The sequence below is a fragment of the Garra rufa genome, chromosome 3 (genome assembly GCF_049309525.1).
Source record: "Garra rufa chromosome 3, GarRuf1.0, whole genome shotgun sequence".
Classification (NCBI taxonomy): Eukaryota; Metazoa; Chordata; class Actinopteri; order Cypriniformes; family Cyprinidae; genus Garra; species Garra rufa.
Window position 1 is genome coordinate 52698129 of NC_133363.1, and position 22203 is coordinate 52720331.

General features: G+C 37.5%; 2 protein-coding genes and 1 non-coding gene across 4 annotated transcripts in view; all 3 read left to right on the forward strand.

Annotated features, from left to right (window-relative positions):
* The first annotated feature begins 2362 nt into the window (after positions 1–2362).
* On the forward strand, positions 2363–7780 carry LOC141332200 (uncharacterized). Its single transcript, XM_073837314.1, has 2 exons — positions 2363–2809; positions 6049–7780. The coding sequence occupies exon 2, from the start codon at positions 6051–6053 to the stop codon at positions 6672–6674; it is 624 nt and encodes a 207-aa protein (XP_073693415.1). The 5' UTR covers positions 2363–2809; positions 6049–6050; the 3' UTR covers positions 6675–7780.
* A 1968-nt stretch (positions 7781–9748) lies between these two features.
* On the forward strand, positions 9749–9820 carry trnaa-cgc (transfer RNA alanine (anticodon CGC)). Its single transcript has one exon. It is a non-coding gene; the product is annotated as a tRNA-Ala (tRNA).
* A 284-nt stretch (positions 9821–10104) lies between these two features.
* Positions 10105–22203, forward strand: part of dtx4a (deltex 4, E3 ubiquitin ligase a) — a 37403-nt gene continuing 25304 nt past the window's right edge. Inside the window, exons 1-3 of one of the 2 annotated variants that reach the window (XM_073836368.1) lie at positions 10105–10409; positions 12097–12314; positions 15530–16508. In XM_073836368.1, the coding sequence (XP_073692469.1) occupies positions 12104–12314; positions 15530–16508 (1190 nt within the window). In that variant the 5' untranslated portion in view covers positions 10105–10409; positions 12097–12103. Of the gene's footprint in view, positions 10410–11991; positions 12315–15529; positions 16509–22203 lie in introns of those variants that run through there. The other variant, XM_073836369.1, reaches the window with a different exon arrangement.

The window sequence follows — 22203 nt, forward strand, 5'->3', positions numbered from 1 at the left end:
AAATCAGCTGGTTTTATTATTCATCGCAACAAGCACTTACCATCAGGCCTGGTTGAGGTCAAAACAAAATGTTTAGTGCTAATTTTAGATAAGACAGGGTCTAGCTTAGTGCTAGACAGCGATTTCTACTGTAAATCTGCACGTTTCCTGGCTAATCTGTGACGGGGTGTCTTAAGTAGCACGGGTATATTTGTAGCCATAGCTAAAAATACATTGTATGGGTCAAAATTAAGTAAAGATCATGTTCCATGAAGACATTTTGTGAATTTCCTACCATAAATATATCAAAACCTAATTTTTGATTAGTGATCAAAACTTAATTTGGACACCTTCAAAGGCAATTTTTCTTAATATATAGAAATTTGCACCCTTAGATTCTAGATTTTCAAACAGTTGTGTCTCAAGCCAAATATTCTCCTATCTTAACAAACCATACAGTGGTGTGAAAAAGTGTTGGTCCCCTTCCTGATTTTTTATTTCTTTGCATGTTTGTCACACTTTAATGTTTCAGATCATCAAACAAATTTAAATATTAATCAACTATAACACAAGTAAACACAACATGCAGTTGCTGAGTTTTTTTATGAAGGGAAAACAAAATCCAAACCCACACGGCCCTGTGTGAAAAAGGGTTTTCCCCCCATCCCCTGTGAAAACATAACTGTGGTTTATCACACCTGGGTTCAGTTTCTCTAGCCATATCCAGGCCTGATTACTGCCACACCTGTTTGAAATCACTTAAATAGGACCTGCCTGACAAAGTGAAGTAGACCAAAAGATCCTCAAAAGCTACACATCATGTTGAGATCCAAAAAAAAAAATCAAGAACAAATGAGAAAGAAAGTAATTGAGATCTATCGATCTGGAAAAGGTTATAAAGCCATTTCTAAAGCTTTGGGACTCCAGCGAATCACAGTGAGAGCCATTATCCACAAATGGCCTCTCTTGCCTCAGTTAAGGTCAGTGTTCATGACTCCACCATAAGAAAGAGACTGGGCAAAAATGGCCTGCATGGCAGAGTTCCAAGACGAAAACCGCTGCTGAGCAAAAAGAACATAAAGGCTCGTCTCAGTTTTGCCAGGAAACATCTTGATGATCCCAAAGACTTTTGGGAAAATACTCGTTGAACTTTTTGGAAGGTGTGTGTCCCATTACATCTGGCGTAAAAGTATCAGCATTTCAGAAAAAGAACATCATACCGACAGTAAAATATGGCGGCGGTAGTGTGATGGTCTGGGGCTTTTTTTGTTGCTTCTGGACCTGGAAGACTTGCTGTGATAAATGGAACCATGAATTCTGCATGAATCCTGAAGGACAATATCTGTGACCTCAAGCTGAAGCAAACTTGGGTTCTGCAGCAGGACAATGATCCAAAACACACCAGTAAATCCACCTCTGAATGGCTGAAGAAAAACAAAATGAAGACTTTGGAGTGGCCCAGTCAAAGTCCTGACCTGAATCTTATTGAGATGCTTGGGCATGACCTTAAAAAGGCGGTTCATGCTCGAAAACCCTCCAATGTGGCTGAATTACAACAATTCTGCCAAGATGAGTGGGCCAAAATTCCTGCACAGCGCCGTAACAGACTCATTGCAAGTTATCGCAAACACTTAATTGCAGTTTTTGCTGCTAAGGGTGGCCCAACCAGTTATTAAGTTTTTAAGGTTTTGGATTTTGTTTTCCCTTCATAGTAAAAAAAACTTCATTCAAAAACTGCATGTTTTGTTTACTTGTGTTATCTTTGATTATTATTTAAATTAGTTTGATAATCTGAAACATTGAAGTGTGACAAACATGTAAAAAAAAAAAAAAAAAATCAGCAACACTTTTCACACCACTGTACATCAATGGCATCAATAGAAAAGCTTATTTATTCAGCTTTCAAATGATTGCATGATCTCAACCCTTATGACTGGTTTTGTGGCCCATCGTCACATTTAGAAACTAAGAAGTAGTTAAGCGTAATCAAGACTGATCTAAATTTCTAAAACCAAAATGACATGCAGTAACTAATTTAAGGAATGCCTCACCGGCTATGATTGAGAAAAATATATTTCCTTGAACTAAATTTTGCCTGCATCTCACATACAGTATAACTGTAACTTAAGGCGAGAATGGTATTTTAAAAAAATACCAAATTATCAAAGATTATGTCAAGATATGATGCTTTTGTGGTGTGTAACAAACACCGATATCGTCTATATCGGGGCTTTTGCTTCATTATGCGCTGCTTCTCTGCACTGCACAGGCAGTGAGGCATTCTTGTTTTCATGGTTCATAGCATCTTTAAACTCGACATTTACAACAGGATGTGGTCTGAGAGAAACTTGTGCTTCATCTCACAATCTCTAGTCGAAGGAAACTGTTCCACTCAACTCTTCCTGTGCGGACTCCATATATAAGATACTTTTGCTAATACTTTCTTTTTAAATATTCGTGTTCAACTATAGAATGTGCATATTAGTACAAGTTTCTAGATCAGACGATCATTCAAGCCAAATTCATTATTTATGAAATCATATGCACATTTCATAACATATTAACTGCTATAAATGTGAATAACCTGAAAATAAGTGCATTAATCAAATAACAGTTTTAGAATTTAATATTTTACATTAGAAAAATCAGAGTTTTCATCACAATTTGACTGTATAAACGCCACCCACACCCTTTTAGTCGCATGTGGCTTCTCTCTCTCTCTCTTTCTGACTCTTCCCGCCCCTTCTTTCCTGCCTATATGATCATGACAGATTTGAATTTTCTATTTTATGCTCTCGTTGGCTATGGGTTTATTGACAGTTGAATAAAGGTGAGTTATCATACTAGATTTTTAATGTGTTTTATAGTTATGATTTCTATTGATGTACTTTGTGTGATTTATGTGCAGCACTTTACATCCATAAAATGTATTTTTAAACTTTATCTAGACCTTGTGAAAAAGCAGTATTTTAGAAACATATGCTTGGTTTTGAGGAAACATGCAATGGAGGTAGTTTCAAACACGACATTAATTACTTAATTTTTACTTTGAGTATTTGTCATTTGATCCAATCTGGTACATGACTTTGGCATTCAGACACATTTGCCCGTGCACGAAAATTGCTGTGATCCATTGGGGCCGCTTTTGAGCGCATGCACAGCTGCATTAGCAAAACTTGTGAATTGCTGTTAAGTGCTGTTAAGTGGTTTGAAACTCATTTATTTAGACATTAATAGGCAGTGTTAGGGTGTATAAAGGTGTCACCGAGGAGTGCGTTAAGATTTTCGTTTGCACAGCAATGATGTGAAAGCCAAAGTGATTTCCTGCCAATTTTTTCAAAAGCAATGCAAGCGTGCTTACTTCCGTTCTACTGCACTTCAGAGGTTTTACCATCAAACGCTATATGGCGCGAACTGCTGCTTGTGTGGGTAAAGAAGCCACAGTTTATTGAAGTCTATGAAACATGTTGCATGTTGCTGAATACCCACACTCTCAGAAAAAAGGTACAAAGCTGTCAGGGGCGGTAGCCAAAGTTGCAATAGCTAAAAGGTACATCTATGTACTTTATTTACCTCTAAATGGTACTTAGTACTTAAAATGTACGTATTAGCTAAAGTATACATATTAGTATCTTTTAAATGGGTAGCGCTTTGGTGACAGTTTTGTACTTTTGACTGCAGCTAAAGCTTAAACACCATGGTTATTATAGTATTTGTTAATAAAAAAAAGTTAATCTAAAAAATATATATTTAAAAAATGACTTATTTTAGATCAACAAGTTGCCAGAGCAACATTTCTCATTGTACTGAAATACAAAAAAATGAATTAAAACTATGTAGACATATTACTTGTTTAAAGACTTACAATGCGTCATTTGTTAACATTAGTTACTGTATTAATTAGCTGACCATCTATTAACTAATAATAATGCATTAATAAATGCTGAAATTAACATTAACAAATGCTGTAGAAGTGTTAACTAATGAACCTTATTGTAAAGTGTTACCAAAACAGGACAATATCCCACAACAAAATTACTAAAACAGCACAAATTAAAATGAAAAATGTGACCCTAGACCACAAAACCAGTCATAAGGGTCAATTTTTTGAAATTGAGATTTGTACATCACCTGCAAGCTGAATAAATAAGCTTTCCATTGATGTATGGTTTGTTAGGTTAGGACTGAGGGTGGAAAAAAAACTAAATATTGAGAAAATTGCCTAAAGTTGTCCACATGAATTTTTAGCAATGCATATTACTAATCAAAAGTGAAGTTTTGACATATTTACAGTAGGAAAATTTACAAAATATCTTCATGGAACATGATCTTTACTTAACATCCTAATGATTTTTTGGCATAAATGAAAATATAATATAATTTTGACCCATATTGCTACAAATATACCCATGCTGCTTAAGACTGGTTTTGTGGTCTGGGGTCACAAATACAAAAATATAAAGTTAATTAAAAATATTTAAAAACAAACAGTATCTTGATACAAGAATAACACGGATGGAGACATTGTGTGTTGCTGTTTTGTTGAACACTGAAAATTTTTCATTTAAAAATTGCTAGTAAATTTCACAAAGAATTACAAAGAAATGCAAGAAACCTCTTAAATGTGAAAATTTGACGTAGAGACACTGAATACAGCAATTTACAACTTAAAAAAACAGAAATGTAGTTTTTAATTGTATATTGTGATCAAATTTGACACTGTTTTTTTCCTATCAAGTTTGAGATTTTGGGCTTTTCAGTTTTTCATAAAGTGTTTTTTCAGACTAGTGGAAAGAAAACATCCAAAAAACACTGTTAAAGGATTAGTTCACTTTCAGAACAAAAAATTACAGAAAATGTACTCACCCCCTTGCCATCCAAGATGTTCATGTCTTTCTTTCTTCAGTCGAAAAGAAATGGTGTTTTTTGAGGAAAACATTTCAGGATTTCTCTCCAGATAATGGACTTCTATGGTGCCCCCGAGTTTGAACTTCCGAAATGCAGTTTAAATGCAGCTTCAAAGGGCTCTAAATGATCCCAGTCGAGAAAGAAGGGTCCTATCTAGCGAAACAATGGGTTATTTTCTAAAAACATTTACAACTTCTATACTTCTTAATCTCAAACGCTCGTCTTGCCGAGCTAGACAAGACGAGCATTTGAGGTTAAAAAGTATATAAATTGTATTTTTTTTTTTAGAAAATCACAATCGTTTTGCTAGATAAGACCCTTCTTTCTTCTGCCGTGATCGTTTAGAGCCTTTTGAAGCTGCATTTTGGAAGTTCAAACTCAGGGGCACCATAGAAGTCCATTATCTGGAGAGAAATCCCGAAATGTTTTCCTCAAAAAAATATTTCCTTACGACTGAAGAAAGAAAGACATGAACATCTTGGATGACAAAGAGGTGAGTACATTATCTGTAAATTTTTGTTCTGAAAGTGAACTACTCCTTTAAGTGTTTCTTTTATAGCACTTTATCTATTTGCGTCAATAGGTTTCAATTACAATGCATATTTTTAAAGGCTGTTTTCTCAAATTTAGTTTTTTCTTCTACACTTAGCCATAAATCTTCACTTCAGCAGAACTTACACACACACCAAACTTTACATTTTTATTCCTGTCTATATCCTGAAGGTTTTTACAGAGGGATTTGTACATATATGCTTTGCTTGATTTTATACATTTTATTCCCCCAAAAATGGTACAAAAAACAGTTTCCTTTCTGCTCTAGGTTTTTTCTGAATTACGTTGTGACAGAATGAGATACCCAACATTTTTGTACTAGAAATGTATGCAAATTAGCACATTATGCCTCATTTGCATACTTAAACCTTACATTTTAGAAAACTTGTGATATTATCAATGTAATCAATCAACTGACTAAGTAAGGTGATAACTATTAGTTAAATTTTTTTTACCCTATTCACCTGCAGTGCCATGCCTTAAGTATAATTTGAATAAATGTATTATTTAGATTTTTTAATGTATAATTTATTGGAATTGATAAATGTGTCATGTAATTCAATTACTGCATTAATAAGTCCCCTGTGCTTCTCTTTGTACTCTCTTTAGTCATGGCGTCAGCTAATAGTACAGACAGTACCGCAACTGTCATTGCCCTCCTCTTCATATGGGTCATACTTGTTCTGGCTCTGGTGTACTTTTATAAAAAACTTAATGCGGACACAAACGGACAGTACACCGTCCAGCGCATGGTCTTCGCCCCTGGCGGCCTACGGGATCGATTGAGAGACGGAGTGGGGGTCGTGGAAAACAGACTTGGCGTCCAAATTTGGCCTCAACGGCGTGATGATGAGGAGAACATAGGAGGTAATGAGGAGGAGGCCGAGGAGGGTGAAGGTCAAGACAAACAGAATGACAGTTACACAGAGGAGGGAGAACAACAGGAAAATGACGACGACAGGGACGATTCTTCAGATGACTATTCCAGCGTCGATCTGAGGGAGAGAGCAAAGAAGCAGATGAAGAATGAAGACAAGGAGAAACCTGAGGAAGAGAAGAAGAAACAAAAGGAGGAAAAGGAGGAGGCGGCGGCAGCATCAGTGGGAGAGGAGGAGAAAAGTGAAGAAGCGAAGAATGAGGGGAAAGTGGAGTTGCTTGTAGACCTGAAGCCGTTCACAGGTAGTGCAATTTGGTCTGGGGAGAACAAAGATGAAAATGACTTGACTGCTTTATGAAAAGCACAGAGACGTTGCCTTTGAATTGAATACACGGGAAATAAGGTGGCTTGGCACAGTGGGCGGCACAAAAGATGTTTTATAACTGTGAGTCAGTTTAACCCTGTAAAGCCTGAGCTATGAAATAATAGTGAGGAAAATGTTTTTTTTTATTTATTTTTATTTTTTTTTTTATTGAACCTTTAGATAAACCAAGACAAAACTAAATTTAAATAGGTTTCAATATGTGTTTTGGTTGAGTATTATATTTGATACATCAGACATTTATGGCTGATATTTATATGGAAAAGTTTAGCTTGTAATGTAAATCAATGCATTTTTATAACAATATATATGACTACTTAGATAAAATGTTTATAAATGTTAGTTGTTACTCGAAATCTTTTAATAACATGTCATAGCAAATGTATTTAAATGCTTAGTTATATGATCGTTTTGTATTTTGGGAGACAAAATGTATAATGTAATGCAATATAATGCGTATTCCTTGAAAGGTTGTTTCATATTTGATATTCACAACATGATTTTTCTAAAAAAAAAAATAATAATATGTATGGATAATCAAGCAAACCAAAGTTAATTTAGTCAAGTAAGTGTTTATCTTAAAATATTAGTATTCTTATGCAGGGGCACCGCTAAGGGGGCGAAAGTTAGGACAATTCTAAGGGCCCACACCCTTTAGGGGGGCCCAACCTCATATTTTGTCATAGGGCCCAAAATTGCGAGCGGCGCCCCTGTTTTTTATGTTTACTTCAGTAAAGATTTCACAGTAAAAAGACACGTGTATTAACCTGAAAAGGATGTATTTAAAATAAAGGACTTTTATTTGCTCAATTAGATGACCGAAGGCATATATATCAGCTTAATTTTGAAATTTGTGCATCGAATATAAAACCAGCAGGCTTTATAGGGTTAATTTTAAAAGACAGTAAAACGGTTCCACACCTTTTTCTGTAAGTTGTTATTTTTATCCACTTCCTGTTGTTTTTTTTTTCTGCAAATGCTGACTGTTTGAAAATATATTGTGAAACTTGTTAACTTTTTTGTAAGATACATTTAAAAATGTTTTCATGTCAATAAAGTTATTGTTTACTGTTTTAATATAACCTAAATGTAATGACTGATCTGTGTGAATCTCACAAAACCCATCAAGAACGTTCGTAGAGCATATCAATTCATGAGAAATAATACACTGCCTTGCGAAAGTATTCATATCCCTGCATTTTTTTCACGTTTTATGTTGCTGCCTTATGTTAAACTGCTTTTTTTTTAAATCCACATTAATTTACACTCAATGATTCCATTGCATAAGTGTTCATACCCTTATCTGGGACAGTTGAAATTTAGCTCAGGAGCATTCATATTGTTTGTAAAGGCACACACATCTTAATAAAAGGTCTAACAGCTGAAATTGCATATCAGAGCAAAAACCAGGCCCTGAGGTAAAAATTGCATCAAGCCACACATCTGGGGAAGAGTTCAGAAAATATTCTAAAACAACCAGGACTCTTCCTAGAGCTGCCCTCTTGGCCAAACTAAGCAAGTGACAGAGAAGGGCTTTGGTTAGACTGGTGATCAAGAACCTGATGGTCACTCTAGTTGAGCTCCATGATCATATGTGGAGAAGGTACAGAAGGACAAACATCACTGTACTGTAACACTCCACCGATTTGGGCTTTATGTTAGTGTGGCAAGACTCAATCCTCTCCTCAGTAAAGACACATGAAAACCCCTTTGGAATTTGGAAAAAAGCACCTGAAGGACTCTTAGACTGTGTGAAACAAGATTCTCTGGTCTGATGAACCTCAATTCTAAGCATCCTGTTTGGAGGAAACCAGGCACTGCTCATCACCAGCAGAGTACCATCATAAAAGTAAAGTGTGGTGGTAGCAGCCTCATACTGTGGGGCTGTTTTTGAGCAGCAGGGACTGAGGAACTCATCCAAGTAAAAGGAAAGCTCAACACAGCAAAATATAGAGATAGCCTTAATATAAAAAACCCAGTCCAGAGCATTCAGAACTTCAGACTGGGCAGAAGGTTAATGTTCCAACAGGACAGTGACCCTTGAGCACACAGCAAGAGTGGCTTATAGACAACTCTGCGAATGTCCTTGAGTGGCCCAGCCAGAGCCTGGGCTTAAACCCAATCAAACATTGCTGGAGAAACCTGAAAATGTGCATCTGCTCCATACAACCTGACAGAGCTTGAGAGGTGAGGAGGTGAGGAGAAAAATGGCAGATAATTGCCATGCTGATGTACAAAGCTTGTCACATCATACCCAAAAAGACTTGAGGCTGTAAAGGTGCTTCAGCTAAGTACTGAGTTAAAGGTATGAATACGCAATGTACTTGTTTTAGTTTGTTTTTGTTTTTAATAAATTTATGAAGTTGTGACAAATTCTGTTTTTGCTTTGTCATAATAGTATCTTTAGGCAGTTTAACATAAGGCAGCAACATAACAAAATGTGCAAAAATGCAGGGCTATGAATACTTTCGCAAGGCACTGTATTTTGTAGCCTATTTTGTAAAGAAAATTGTGACGTATCGAACCACCAACCATTTTGAGGCTGCCAACCATGAACCACATCTCTTATCATAGTTGGTCATTTTGAACAAGGGGTCATGGTTTAGGGTGATGATAAAGAATGCATTTTTGCTAACTGTGTAAAATAAGCCAATGTAAGAGTTTTAAAGTCTTAAAAAAAACTGCGAAAGTACAAAAATATTTTTTCTCCTACCCCGATTTTTTTTTTCCACCACCATGACCTTTTAGGGGCTACGTAAATTAGAGAAGTACAGTCCTGGGAATATTGCTTTAGTAAATAAATTAATATAATGAATTCAATCCAATAGATCACATCAAACGAGCTTAATCTTGCCTCAGGAAATTCTTCCTGCAAAGTTTACTTTCAGGTCTAATCAGACACACCTGAACCAGCTGCTCAACATTTTTTCGGTAAACCGAGTTGGAACAAAAACATTAAAAAATACAGAACTTCGTGTATATAATAAATATTAGTAAGTTGTTTAAGGTTTTATAACTATAGTCGCGATTTCAGCATGGCTTGTGCAGAGGGGGATGTAGCTCAGTGGTAGAGCGCATGCTTCGCATGTATGAGGTCCCGGGTTCAATCCCCGGCATCTCCACTTACCTTTTCTATCATGAAGACTCCTAAAAACGCCAAACGCGTACACAAAAATCACTTTAATCTCATATTATGCGATGACAATCGCTGAATTTGCAGATTTTATATCTATAGAAAAGCATTAAATGCACGTACGTTTGTGAAGATTTGGGGAGGAGATACTGGAGTCGGAAGTTGCACTCCTGCGTCGACCATTGGTGGTTTAAACGCCAGTGGGCGTCAAAATCGCCACACCATTGGTCAGTTTAGCCTCAGTGGGCGTGACCACAGGCAGACGCACGCAAACAATCGAAGAATCCTGCACATTCCTTACTGGAATAAGAATAAGATTTAAATGTCTTTACATGGCAGTAGGTACAACGAGCCATGTCTTTTAAGACCTCTTTACCTGCGCCTTGTGTCGACTGTGCATTTTAAAGCAAAATAATGCAATAATTCGATTAGCATTTTCCTCTGAGAGAAAAAAATCTGGGACTATTGTTATATCGCACGGATACTTTTTGCTCAAGTTAAGATGGATTCGCCCAAGGAATTACCTCCTTCTTCAACGATTTGAATGCAAACGAGTAAACACGAACGAACGATTATTGGTGAGTGCTTGCATGTCTTAATTCGTCGCATTTGGGAGAAAACGGGCCTTTTGCTTTGCAGTGTGCTTGCATCTTGCACGTTCAGTTAGAAAATATGGGATGTGAACATGCTATAATTGACAGATAAAACAAGTCACTGAGCCACCATCACAAAATGAGCCGCTACCATTTTATATATTTAATGAGGTGATATTAACGATGGCGAACAGATTTAAAGATCCTCCTTGTCGATTTTTGCATCAAATCATGATGATTTTTAAGGATGCAACGGAAGAAAATGCGTTACTAAAATGTCTTGCATGTAACAACACTCTGTGGCAAGCTGTGTTAACATTTATCGTCTCTGTCTATTTTATGCTATTAATACTTATTTTTCATTTTTAATAATTTGCTACTTCAATGTAACTGTTTCTTTTTCAGTATTATTAGTACTTAATTTGAATGGTCAATATGCCAAAAGCGAAAATTCACGAAAAAACGTGTAACAAATTACATATTTTGCTATTGAATTCTACAGGTATCTGTGGATTAGATACTGATTATTTACTATTCCCTATTTGGTTCCTATTCCAGTTGTTGCTAGGACCTGTTACACTATTTTTACCAGTTATATAGACACAAACACCTACTTATTAGACACCCCATTAGTGTGTATTCCAATTGTTACTTTTAACATTTAAGCTTACTAGTAAGATTAAATGGTAGTCATACAAAGTAAAAAGCAAAAAAGTAACTTGCAAGTTGCAAATATATTTGCACTAACATCTGAAATAGATACTAGTGTTTAAGTAGCACAGGTATATTTGTAGCAATAGCCAAAAATACATTGTATGGGCCAAAATAATTGATTTTTCTTTTATGCCAACATCATTATGATATTAAGTAAAGATGACGTTCGATTAAGATATTTTGCATATTTCTTACCAAAAATATATCAAAACTTATTTTTTGATTAGTATTATGCATTGCTAAGAGCTTCATTTGCACAACTTTAAAGGCAATTTTTCAGTATTTAGTTTGTTTTGGCACCCCCAGATTCCAGATTTTCAAATAGTTGTATCTTGGACAAATATTGACCTATCTTAACAAACTATACATCAATTGAAAGCTTATTTATTCAGCTGTCAGATGACCCGTATGACTGGTTTTGTGGTCAAGGGTCACAAATAGGTACCAGTGTGTAAATAATACATACTAGTAAAGCTGCAATATGCAATTATACTATTAGGTATTAGGAATGATACTAACAAGAAGGAAAGGAATTCGTAGTATGCATGTTATTACTGAAAATGACACATGTACTAATATGTGTCTAAATAATACATACTAGTAAAGCTGCAATAGGCAATTATACTACTAGGTATTGGTAATGATACTAACAACAAGGAAAGGAATTCGTAGTATGCATGTTATTACTGAAAATGACAGATGTACTAGTCATTTTTAATTTAGTAATGGAAAAACATCACCAGAAAGATAAAATAGATACTAGTTGACTTGAAGGAATAAATGTAAAAATGGCTTGCCACAGCGTGCTGCATAACATTCCCTTTGTGGTCAAATGCATCGCTTGCTTATAAACGCACCTGTGCCGTGCACGGGAATTAGTCGCTGCAAAATAATGAACTGAATCAAGACAATATCAGATGACATTATTGTGGACGTGATTTGATTTTTCTTCGTGTAGGTATGAGATGTTGTTAGCCTCGGCCGTGGTCGTCTGGGAATGGCTGAACGAGCACGGGCGCTGGCGACCCTACAGCCCAGCGGTGTCCCATCACATCGAGGCGGTGATCCGCAGCGACCCTCGCGGCGCCGGGAGCGTGGTGCTGGGCCAGGTCGACTCGCGTCTATCGCCGTACATCATTGACCTGCAGTCTATGCACCAGTTTCGGCAAGATACCGGTGAGAGAGAACGATATCGTACCTGGTTTTATCATGCATCTTTTTTTTTTCTAGCATATCCATTGTGTTTTATTAATATGGTGCCTTAACTCTGAGATCAATCAAATGCGCTAATAATCTCAGCTCTGTATTGTAATGGCTTGAAGGCAAACGTCTGCAGATGTTTTGGAAGCACTGTGTGCTATGAAAATGATTGGGCTGGGCCTCAAAACCTTCATTTCAGCAACAGCCTCTTAATTGTTCTCAAGTCAGATCACCGTTATCAGTTTTTAAGCGTCATGTTTGTAATTCACACTTGTTTGTGTCATGCAGTGTAGAGTTCAAGTAGCTCCACCATGAACTCTCAATGATTTTTGTCAATGCACATGAGCGCTTTGCTGGCGAGAAGGAAGGAATGATTTAAACCTATAACGAGGGGCAACGTTAAGTCGAAACAAAGGGGTGGATTGTTGGCTGTCAGAATTTTGGGAGTCTCCATCACCCATGCTGACAAAGGCCATTGTGCGAGACTGACTAGACTTCATGGGAAGATGGAGGAATGGAGAGAATAGGGTCGGCGAAGGGTAGCGGCCCATCGCTCCAAAAACACGAGGGAGGAGGAGATGGAAAAATGAATGGTAGTAGAGCGAGGTCATGAAGGGGGGGTCGGATGGATAACCTTTGTGTTGTTGGACTGTCAAATTCTTGAGACTAATTGTACTGTAGCACAGTTCTCTTGTATTTTAGAATCTGGAACAGACATAACAAGGCGTTATTTGTTTTTATGATGTCTGAAATGTATTCCTGAGCTTTGCTTTGGAAAGACATAACAAAAGTTATCTTGCGCTTTTGGTGTAATGTCACAGCTGTCGCTCAACTGTTGTGACATCCTTGACGTTTTAATATGCGTGTCTTTGCATTTGGCATTGTTAACGACTCAATTGGCTAAAAACCCAAAACTAACTGAAAATAAAGTTTTAGCAATTCAGTTTAGGTCATTTGGTAATTGAGCTCAGATGATAAATTAAACCAGTTTTAGTAAAGTTCTTCTGCAGCAAGACACCTCTTGATGTTTGAGTTTAACATAAAACATGTTGTCTTTGTAAAGGATGTCCACACTGCTGACTTGTTTACAAGTTTGTAACTTTTTTTCACATTGTGTGCAGAAGACACAGTTGAAATGCATATTTTGAGAGGCTTTAATTCTACACAGCTGTGTTGGTCGATGATTTGGTCAATGATTTCAGGCCTCCAAAAGTATTTTGCCAGAATTTTTATTTGTCGATTTATTTTTTGGCTGGATATCTGGGTGAATATTTTTGGTTGCCAAAATTTTGGTGGAGCACTAAGATATGCGCATGTAAATTTTGCATTCTTTCTCTCCAGGGTGGATCAGTTAATAAAGATTACTCATCGTGTACACAATACAATAATATTTATTCCGATAAATCTTCAAAACACAAATGAAGATATTTTTAATATTCTGTCATCATTTTTGTCCATGCATTGTTCATCAGTTTAATCCAAGTCTTCTGAAAAGACAAAAATCCTTTATATGATAAACAGATTTGATTTAGGCTATTCATTTACACTGAAAACAGTTTAGTTGGTGAGATTCACAAGTAATTACAACTGAAAACATTATTAAATGTAAAACTTAGAAGTGGAAAGACCGAAATATTATTTTATTGTAAAACATATCCAATAATGGTTTCATGAAAATCATTGTGTATAAACACTGCTCAATGGACATACAGTATATGGAGATCATAATTAAAATATAACATTAAATTATAATATAAGCTCATAATAAAATAGATCTTCAATTGTGTTCCGAAGATGAACAGAAGTTTTATATTTTATATTTTAACTATTCCTTTAACTTCCTGTTCAAATTCCTGTTTTAAAGGAGTAGTTCACTCTCAGAACAAAAATTTACAGATAATGTACTCTCCCCTTGTCATCCAAGATGTTCATGTCTTTCTTTCAGTAGTCGTAAGGAAATTATGTTTTTTGAGGAAAACATTTCAGGTTTTCTCTCCAGATAATGGACTTTTATGGTGCCCCCGAGTTTGAACTTCCAAAAGGCAGCTTCAAAGGACTCTAAATGATCACAGCCGAGGAAAGAAGGGTCTTATCTAGCGAAACGATCGGTTATTTAAAAAAAAAAAAATTACAATTTATATACTTTTTAACCCCAAATGCTCATCTTGTCTAACTCTGTGTGTACTCTGTGTAGAGATTAAAAAGTACATAAATTGTGAATGTTTTTAGAAAATAACCCATCGTTTCACTAGATAAAACCCTTCTTCCTCGGCTGGGATCATTTAGAACCCTTTGAAGTTGCATTTAAACTGCATTTTGGAAGTTCAAACTCGGGGGCACCATAGAAGTCCGTTATATGGAGAGAAATCCTGAAATGTTTTCATCAAAAAACTATTTCTTTACCACTGAAAAAAGAAAGACATGAACATCTTGGATGACAAGGGGGGTAAATAAATTACCTGTAAACTGTTGTTCTGAAAGTGAACTACTCCTTTAAGGACATATATTAAAGGGTTAGTTCACCCAAAAATTAAAATTCTGTCATTAATTACTCACCCTCATATCATTCCAAACTCATAAGAGCTTCGTTCATCTTTAGAAGACAAATCAAGGTATTTTTGATGGAATCCAAGAGCTTTCTGACCCTCGATAGACAGCAAAGGTCATACAACGTTCAAGACCCAGAAAGGTACCAAGAACATCAACAAAATTGCTCATGTGACATCAGTGGTTCAATCTTAATTTTTTTGAAGCATGCATAGTTTACATGCGAGAAAAGCATGCGCATGCATGGTGGTACTCTCCAAAGTGACACAGAGGAGAACGTTGTTGAACAAAGTTCAAACAATATTCAAAAAAGTATTCTCATAGCTTCATAAAATTACAATTGAATCACTAATGGACTGTTTTAATGAAGTTCTGTAACTACTTTTCTGGACATTTAAATGTGGAAAGACCCTTGCTGTCTATGGAGGCTCAGAAAGCTCTTGGATTCCATCAAAAATGTTTTAATTTGTGCTCCGAAGATGAACAGTCTTACGGGTTTGGAACGACATGAGTGTGAAATTAACGACAGAATTTGAATTTTTTAGTTAACTATTCCTTTAATACAGAAATAGAAATTGTACTCGTCAAACAGTTTTGTACAGCGCCAGAAGTTGTTAAGCTAACATCTCTGCTGTTCCTCACAGGTACGCTAAGACCCGTGCGGCGAAGCTTTTATGACCCGCGGTCGGCTCCGGGTCAGGGCTGGGTGTGGGAATGGGAGAACGACTCGGGCTCATGGACGCCGTACGACACCGAGGTCAGCATCGCCATCCAGGCGGCTCGGGACCGGCAGCAGCCCTGGCTGGACTTAACGCCGCTGGGCTTCTGCTACCTTATAGACCTGCAGAGTATGACGCAGATCAACGGACAGACGCAGCGGCGCCGGCGCATCCAGAGGCGCTCAGACTTGGCCTACCCGCTCGTCTCCGGCCCGCTGCCTAAACCACACGCGTGGTCATCCGCCGGAAGTGGTGGACTCTTGGGGGTGGGCGTATCGGGTGTTAGCGGAGGGAATGGCAGTGCCTATCCCAGCGGAGCTCTCCCAGCTTCTGCTATTACTTCACTGGGTCAACCATGTTCCTGCCAGCAGTGTATGCTAGTCTTAGGCGTCAAGACCCCTAGCATGGCACAAACTCTCGGGCGGAAACCCCCGCCCATACCCAAGCCACCGAGCCCAAAAGCACCATCAAGAGGACACTCGTACTCGCTTACCCTGCCTCACCCTCCATCCCTATCCCGAGTCCTCTCGCCACATAGGAACTCCACCTCGGGTGCTAGCGGAGGCTTCGGACACTCTCTCTCCCTGCTGGGCTCAGCCACTGCCGCCCTGTCGATATCCTCCAACCGTCCTCCTCCACCTGCTGTACCGCCACCCCCGCCGCCTTCTACCACACCCCACACGACCTCCGTGCCCAACCCTACAGCACCTGCACCCTCCAACACCCTTATATCTACAGCCACCACCTGCGCCCCTACGCCCTCTGCTCGTGTTCTGGGTCCCGTGTCGACGGCATCAGCAGCTTGTGCTGCCCCGGTGCCACCTCGCAGCAGTCTGGCTGGCCTCAGTCGCCCCGCCCTGCAGAGAATCGCCATGGCACAGTCACGGGCACTCATTGCGTCAGGGTAAGTCATCATGAACATGGAGCTGTCTGTGATTGTAAATGAATTGATACTTTGTTTTTCTAGGGATTACGACCATAGCTAGATGGTAACCCTAACCTGAACCGTGACAGCTGCGATTGTGAATCTCACGAGTGCTTCACAAAAGAAACAAAGGTTTACTATTTTCCAATGATGTACACTAGCCCTCAAAGATCTAGCGTCAGCAATATTCTTTTATTTACTTTTATTAAAGGATTAGTTCACTTTCAGAACAAAAATGTACAGATAATGTACTCACCCCCTTGTCATCAAGATGTTCATGTCTTTCTTTCTTTAGTCGTAAAGAAATTTTTTTTTGAGGAAAACATTTCAGGATTTCTCTCCATATAATGGATATGTATGGTGTCCCCACGTTTGAACTTCCAAAACGCAGTTTAAATGCAGCTTCAAAGAGCTCTAAACGATCCCAGCCGGAGGAAGAAGGGTCAAATCTAGCGAAACGATCGGTTATTTTCAAAACAAATTGACAATTTATATACTTTTTTTCATCCAACTTTAAAATCATCGTAGATTGCTGCAGAAGTACCAACCTAGTGTTTAGAAAGTGAACATACAACGAAGATCAAACGGCCTTTACAAAAAAAGGTAAAACAGCGTTGTAGGACAATTTTGAAGTTGAAGTAGAAATTTAGCGAGATGGGCGTTTTTCAACATGTCCTAACTGTATTGACTTGGTCACACAGACTAGAGTGCGGATCGGGCCGCATTTTTCTGTCCGAGCCCGGCCCGCGTCCGACAGAGCAGTAACCGAACCCGACCCGAGCCCGACAAGCATTAAGATATTTATGTCCGAGTCCGATCCCAGCCCGACACAGTTAAAATCTCTTTTTTTTCTCATACTAATGACACATGCACTTTTTTTGTGTGGAAAGCCCGCTTTTATTAAGCAACTGTAGGAAAGCATTCGGAAATGTCAACAGATGAGAGTATCAGTGCACACTGGGCAAAAAGCGCCGTTATAACACAGGCGCACTATCGCGCTGATGTGACCGAGCCCGACCCGAACCCGAGCATCCTTTCTAAATATCTGTCCGAACCCGGCCCGGCCCGTCGGGTTCCGTCGGGCTCGGCTCGGGTATCCATCCTCTAACACAGACTACGCATGTGCATTGCAGAGACGAGAATTTGAGGTTAAAAAGTGTATAAATTGTAAACTTGTTTTGAAAATAACGATCGTTTCGCTAGATACGACCCTTCTTCCTCAGCTGGGATCGTTTACAGCCCTTTAAAGCTGAATTTAAACTGCGTTTTGGAAGTTCAAACTTGGGGGCACCATACATATCCACTATATGGAGAGAAATCCTGAAATGTTTTCCTCAAAAAAAATCATTTCTTTACGACTGAAGAAAGAAAGACATGAACATCTTTGATGACAAGGGGATGAGTACATAATCTGTAGGGTTAGGGCTCATCAAATTGATAAAAAATGACAGTAAAGACTTTTATAGTGTTACAAAGAATTTTAATTTCAAATAAATTGCCCTTTTCAACTTTCTATTCATCAAAGAGTTCTGAAAGAAATATTTTCCCACAAAATTATTAAGCAGCACTTAACTGTTTTCAACACTGATAATAATCAGAAATGTTTCTTCAGTTGCAAATCAGCATAATCAATCGATTTCTGATGGATCATGTGACACTAAAGATTGGAGTAATGATGCTGAAAATTCAGCTTTGCATCACCGGAATAAATTATATTTTAAAATGTAATCAAATAGAAAACAGGTATTTTAAGTAAGGGATAATGTACATCCAGCCGGTTGTTATCACAGAATTAAGCCTGAGTTGAAGCAGAGGGCTGTTGTTTAAGACTGAAGAACTTTATTTTGCAATAACAACCAGCTGGATGTACATTATCCAGCTTATTACACGGCTACTTGCCACAAAACAAAAAAATTAGACACAAAATATTGAGTTGAATTTTGAATTGAAGAAAGCAGTTGGTAGCAAGAGGCATTTCACCACATGAATAATTATGGCAATAAAAGACACTGATTTAAGATGAAGCTGTTTTTAAATCTTACCAGTTTGTTAGTTATCTTACAATCCATTACAATCGTCGCAAAATAGCAGCAGCTGCATTTGTATAAAAGAGAGCGGGTCCGCGATATCAGGATGACATAATTAAATAATTGTACACAGGATATTGATTTGAGTTTTAATATTTAATAACCAACCAAACACAAAGCTTCCACAAAGAAAAAATGTTGTTAGCAAATGAATAGCGCTGACTGCAGTTACCCGGATGAGTCTGTGTTATTAGTTTTCACCGGTTGTTATCGGGGAATAACGTGCCTCAGAGTGTGGCGACTGACCAATTGAGTATTCTGTGTAGCGGTGTAATAAATAGTAATAATAATATTTAACAATATTACTGTTTAATTGTATTTTTTATTAAATAAATGCAGCCCTGGTGAGCTTAAGAGACAAACAAACAAAAACTGTACCAATGCCAAACATTTGAACGATAGTGAATGAGAACCAAGTTTGTTCTACTTATTGATTATTGCTGCTGTTATGTTATGGACAGAGACACTTTGACTGGGTTTTATTCTGAGATATAGAGACATTCTCAATAGCCTTGCAGTATTTCATGGAGTCATTTTAAGTGAGATGAATCTATACCGGTTTATAAGAATGTGGACAGGAAGTAGAAATAATTATATTGTGTTCACAATCTACTTAAACAAGGGCATGAATTATTATCTTGTGCGCACAATATACTTAAAACAAGGGAACTACTTAGTAAACCATGTGCACAATTTACCTTTTTTTGCATGTGATGTGCAGGGCTCAGTACTATTGAAATTTTTGCACATTGAGCAACATTTATCTTGGAGCATGTTGGTTTTATTTACCGTAGCTTGGAAAAATCCAGTAATTTCAGTAGGAAACCCAACGCAGTCATGATTCCTCAAGGGCAAAACGTTGCGTTTTGCATGTTGCACAACTGAAAGCTGCTTAGTTTGAAAGTGTGCTTCATTTATCACTACATTATTGACAATGGATAATTTGACCACGTCAAATTATGTTTTCAATATTCTTGTGAAGACCAAATTTTGTGCTTGCACAATTGTGTGAAACAATTGTGAGGTTGTTAAATGTCTCAAGTTTCAAAACCTTGAACATTTACAGAAAGACTGTCACTCTGGGATGTGTACACACTAGCTGAGATTTATTGCTCTTTTCAGAAAACATTTTACTTTTGGAAACAGACTAGAAGTGCTGTAACATAAACATGACATTGAAGAACTGGAATCTATTACGACCCATGTATTGACTTTTTGTGGTTCTAAAGGGTTAGATTACTAACCCATTTGTTATCTTTGCATGTAGGCCTGTGCTGTGATGTGTAACGCTTTCACTTCTGTAATAGTTTGTTTTTGAAGAAAAGGAACTTGTGTTTTAAGAATACTTGAAATGTTGACACAATCAGGCCTGTTAAAAGAAAGAAAGTTTTATTTAGCACTGCTGGGCTGTAGTGTTTCAAAGCTGTTTTTCTTAACACTTGGTCAGAACCTGAACCTGAATCTGAACTTGAAGCTCCCCTGCTTCCACTCTGTTTTCACATTTTATGTGTGAGTTCAGACCTTGTACTCTGTACACCAGAACTGTCTCACTTCCTTCTCAAAATTAAACACCCGAATGGCACTCAAGGTTAAATATACAACTTTTAACATCATTTAACCCCAGCTATAGTTTGAAATGTCATTTGACATAATTTCCAGAACAAATAAAGCAGTGTTTTATCTGTCATTTTCAAATGGAAGTGAAAGTGGGAGAAATTGGTATTAGAATGCAGCACAACTGGAACAATTTGTGGTCGGAAATGGGAAATTTAAACTTGAGTATTCCCACATCCGACTTCATCTGGAACAGTAAAAGATTTGAGAAGCACAATATAATATAACATAAGACAAGACCCTGGACCACAAAACCAGTCTTAAGAAGCACGGGTAGCCTATATTTGTACCAATAGCCAAAAATACATTGTATGGGTCAAAATGATAGGTTTTTCTTTTATGCCAAAAATCATTAGGATATTAGGTGAAGACCATGTTCCATGAAGATATATTGTAAATTTCCTCCTGTAAATATATCAAAACTTAATTTTTGATTAGTAATATGCATGGCCAAGTACTTCATTTGGACAACTTTGAAGGTGATTTTACTCAATATTTAAATTTTTTGCACCCTCAGATTCCCTATTTTCAAATAGTTGCATCTCAACCAAATATTGTCATTATCCTAAACAACTATACATTAACGGAAAGCTTATTTATTCAGTTTAATTTTATAATAGTTTCCAAAAATGGACCCTTATGACTGGTTTTGTGGTCCAGGGACAGGCTCAACTACTTTGCAGTCAGTAAGATTTTTTCTTTAAATGTTTTTGAAAGCTGTCTTTTAAGATCACCAAGGCTGCATTTATTATCTCAAAAATACAGTAAAACAGCAATATTGTAAAGTTATTTTTTAATATAATGTATTCCAGTGATAAAGCTGATTTTTCATTACTTTAGGATTCAGTGTCACATGATCCTTCAGAAATCATTGTAATATGCTGATTTGATGCTCAAGAAACATTACTAATTATTTTACTTTTTTTTTTGAAAACCATGATACAGCTTTAAGGATTCATTAAATAACATAGAGTTAGAACGAACAGCATTCAGTTACGTTTACATTTAATAATTTAGCAGATGCTTTTATCCAAAGCGACTTACAAATGAGGAATACAACAAGCAATTAATAGAGGTAAATATTTGAAATTGAAATCTCTAACATTATAAATGTCTTTGCCGTTACTTTTGATCAATTCAATGTGTCCTTGCTGATTAAAAGTATTACTTTCTTTAAAAAAATAAATAAAGCCAACCCAGTTTTGAACGCTGATGTATGTCACATTATATACCATCGCTTGAAAAACTGTGTGGCCTGTGGGTTCCATGTGAGAAGGCAAGAGAATAGTTAATGAAAGGAAGCTTTCTAGACGTAGCTGGTCGATGGGAGTCCACCATGAGTGTCAACAGGTCAGTCTTGTTCATTAGAGTCCCCCCGCCTTCTCTCTGTCTTGTTCTCCCTGTTCCCCGTTCCCAGGCTCCGTTCATTCCTGGGGGCCCCTTTAGCTCCATTGTGCGAGTGTTTTGGAGAACGAGTGTGTGTGTGCGCGCTGAGAGCGTATCCAAGGCAACCTTTGTTGGCAGTCGGCAGCTTGGGTTTTGTATTTGCAACACAATGCAGTTAAAGGGGGGGATGTCAGTGGAAAGACAGAGGAGGGGGATAAGATTCGGTAGTCTGTGTGAAGGAGGTTTGGGAATAGTTGCTTGATTGAGCAAGTGTTTGTTTTGAGTGAGTGTGTGTGCGTGTGCGTGTGTGGGACTCAGACACTCGGTCCTATAGACACAAACGTCTGTCTCACACTGGAGGAGCGCCGGTTTTAAGTATATGCGTAGTGGCATATGACTGGGATGAGGAATGAGCCATGAAAAGTGAAGTGAGCCAACAAACAACATATTCAGGCATGCCCTGGCATACTGATAAGTCACAGGATGAGGTTTAGACTTTTACAAGCATGCTGAATCATATATTATTCAGCAAGGAGTCATTAAAAAGTGACAGTAAAGACTTACGTCGATACAAAATAAATCTATTT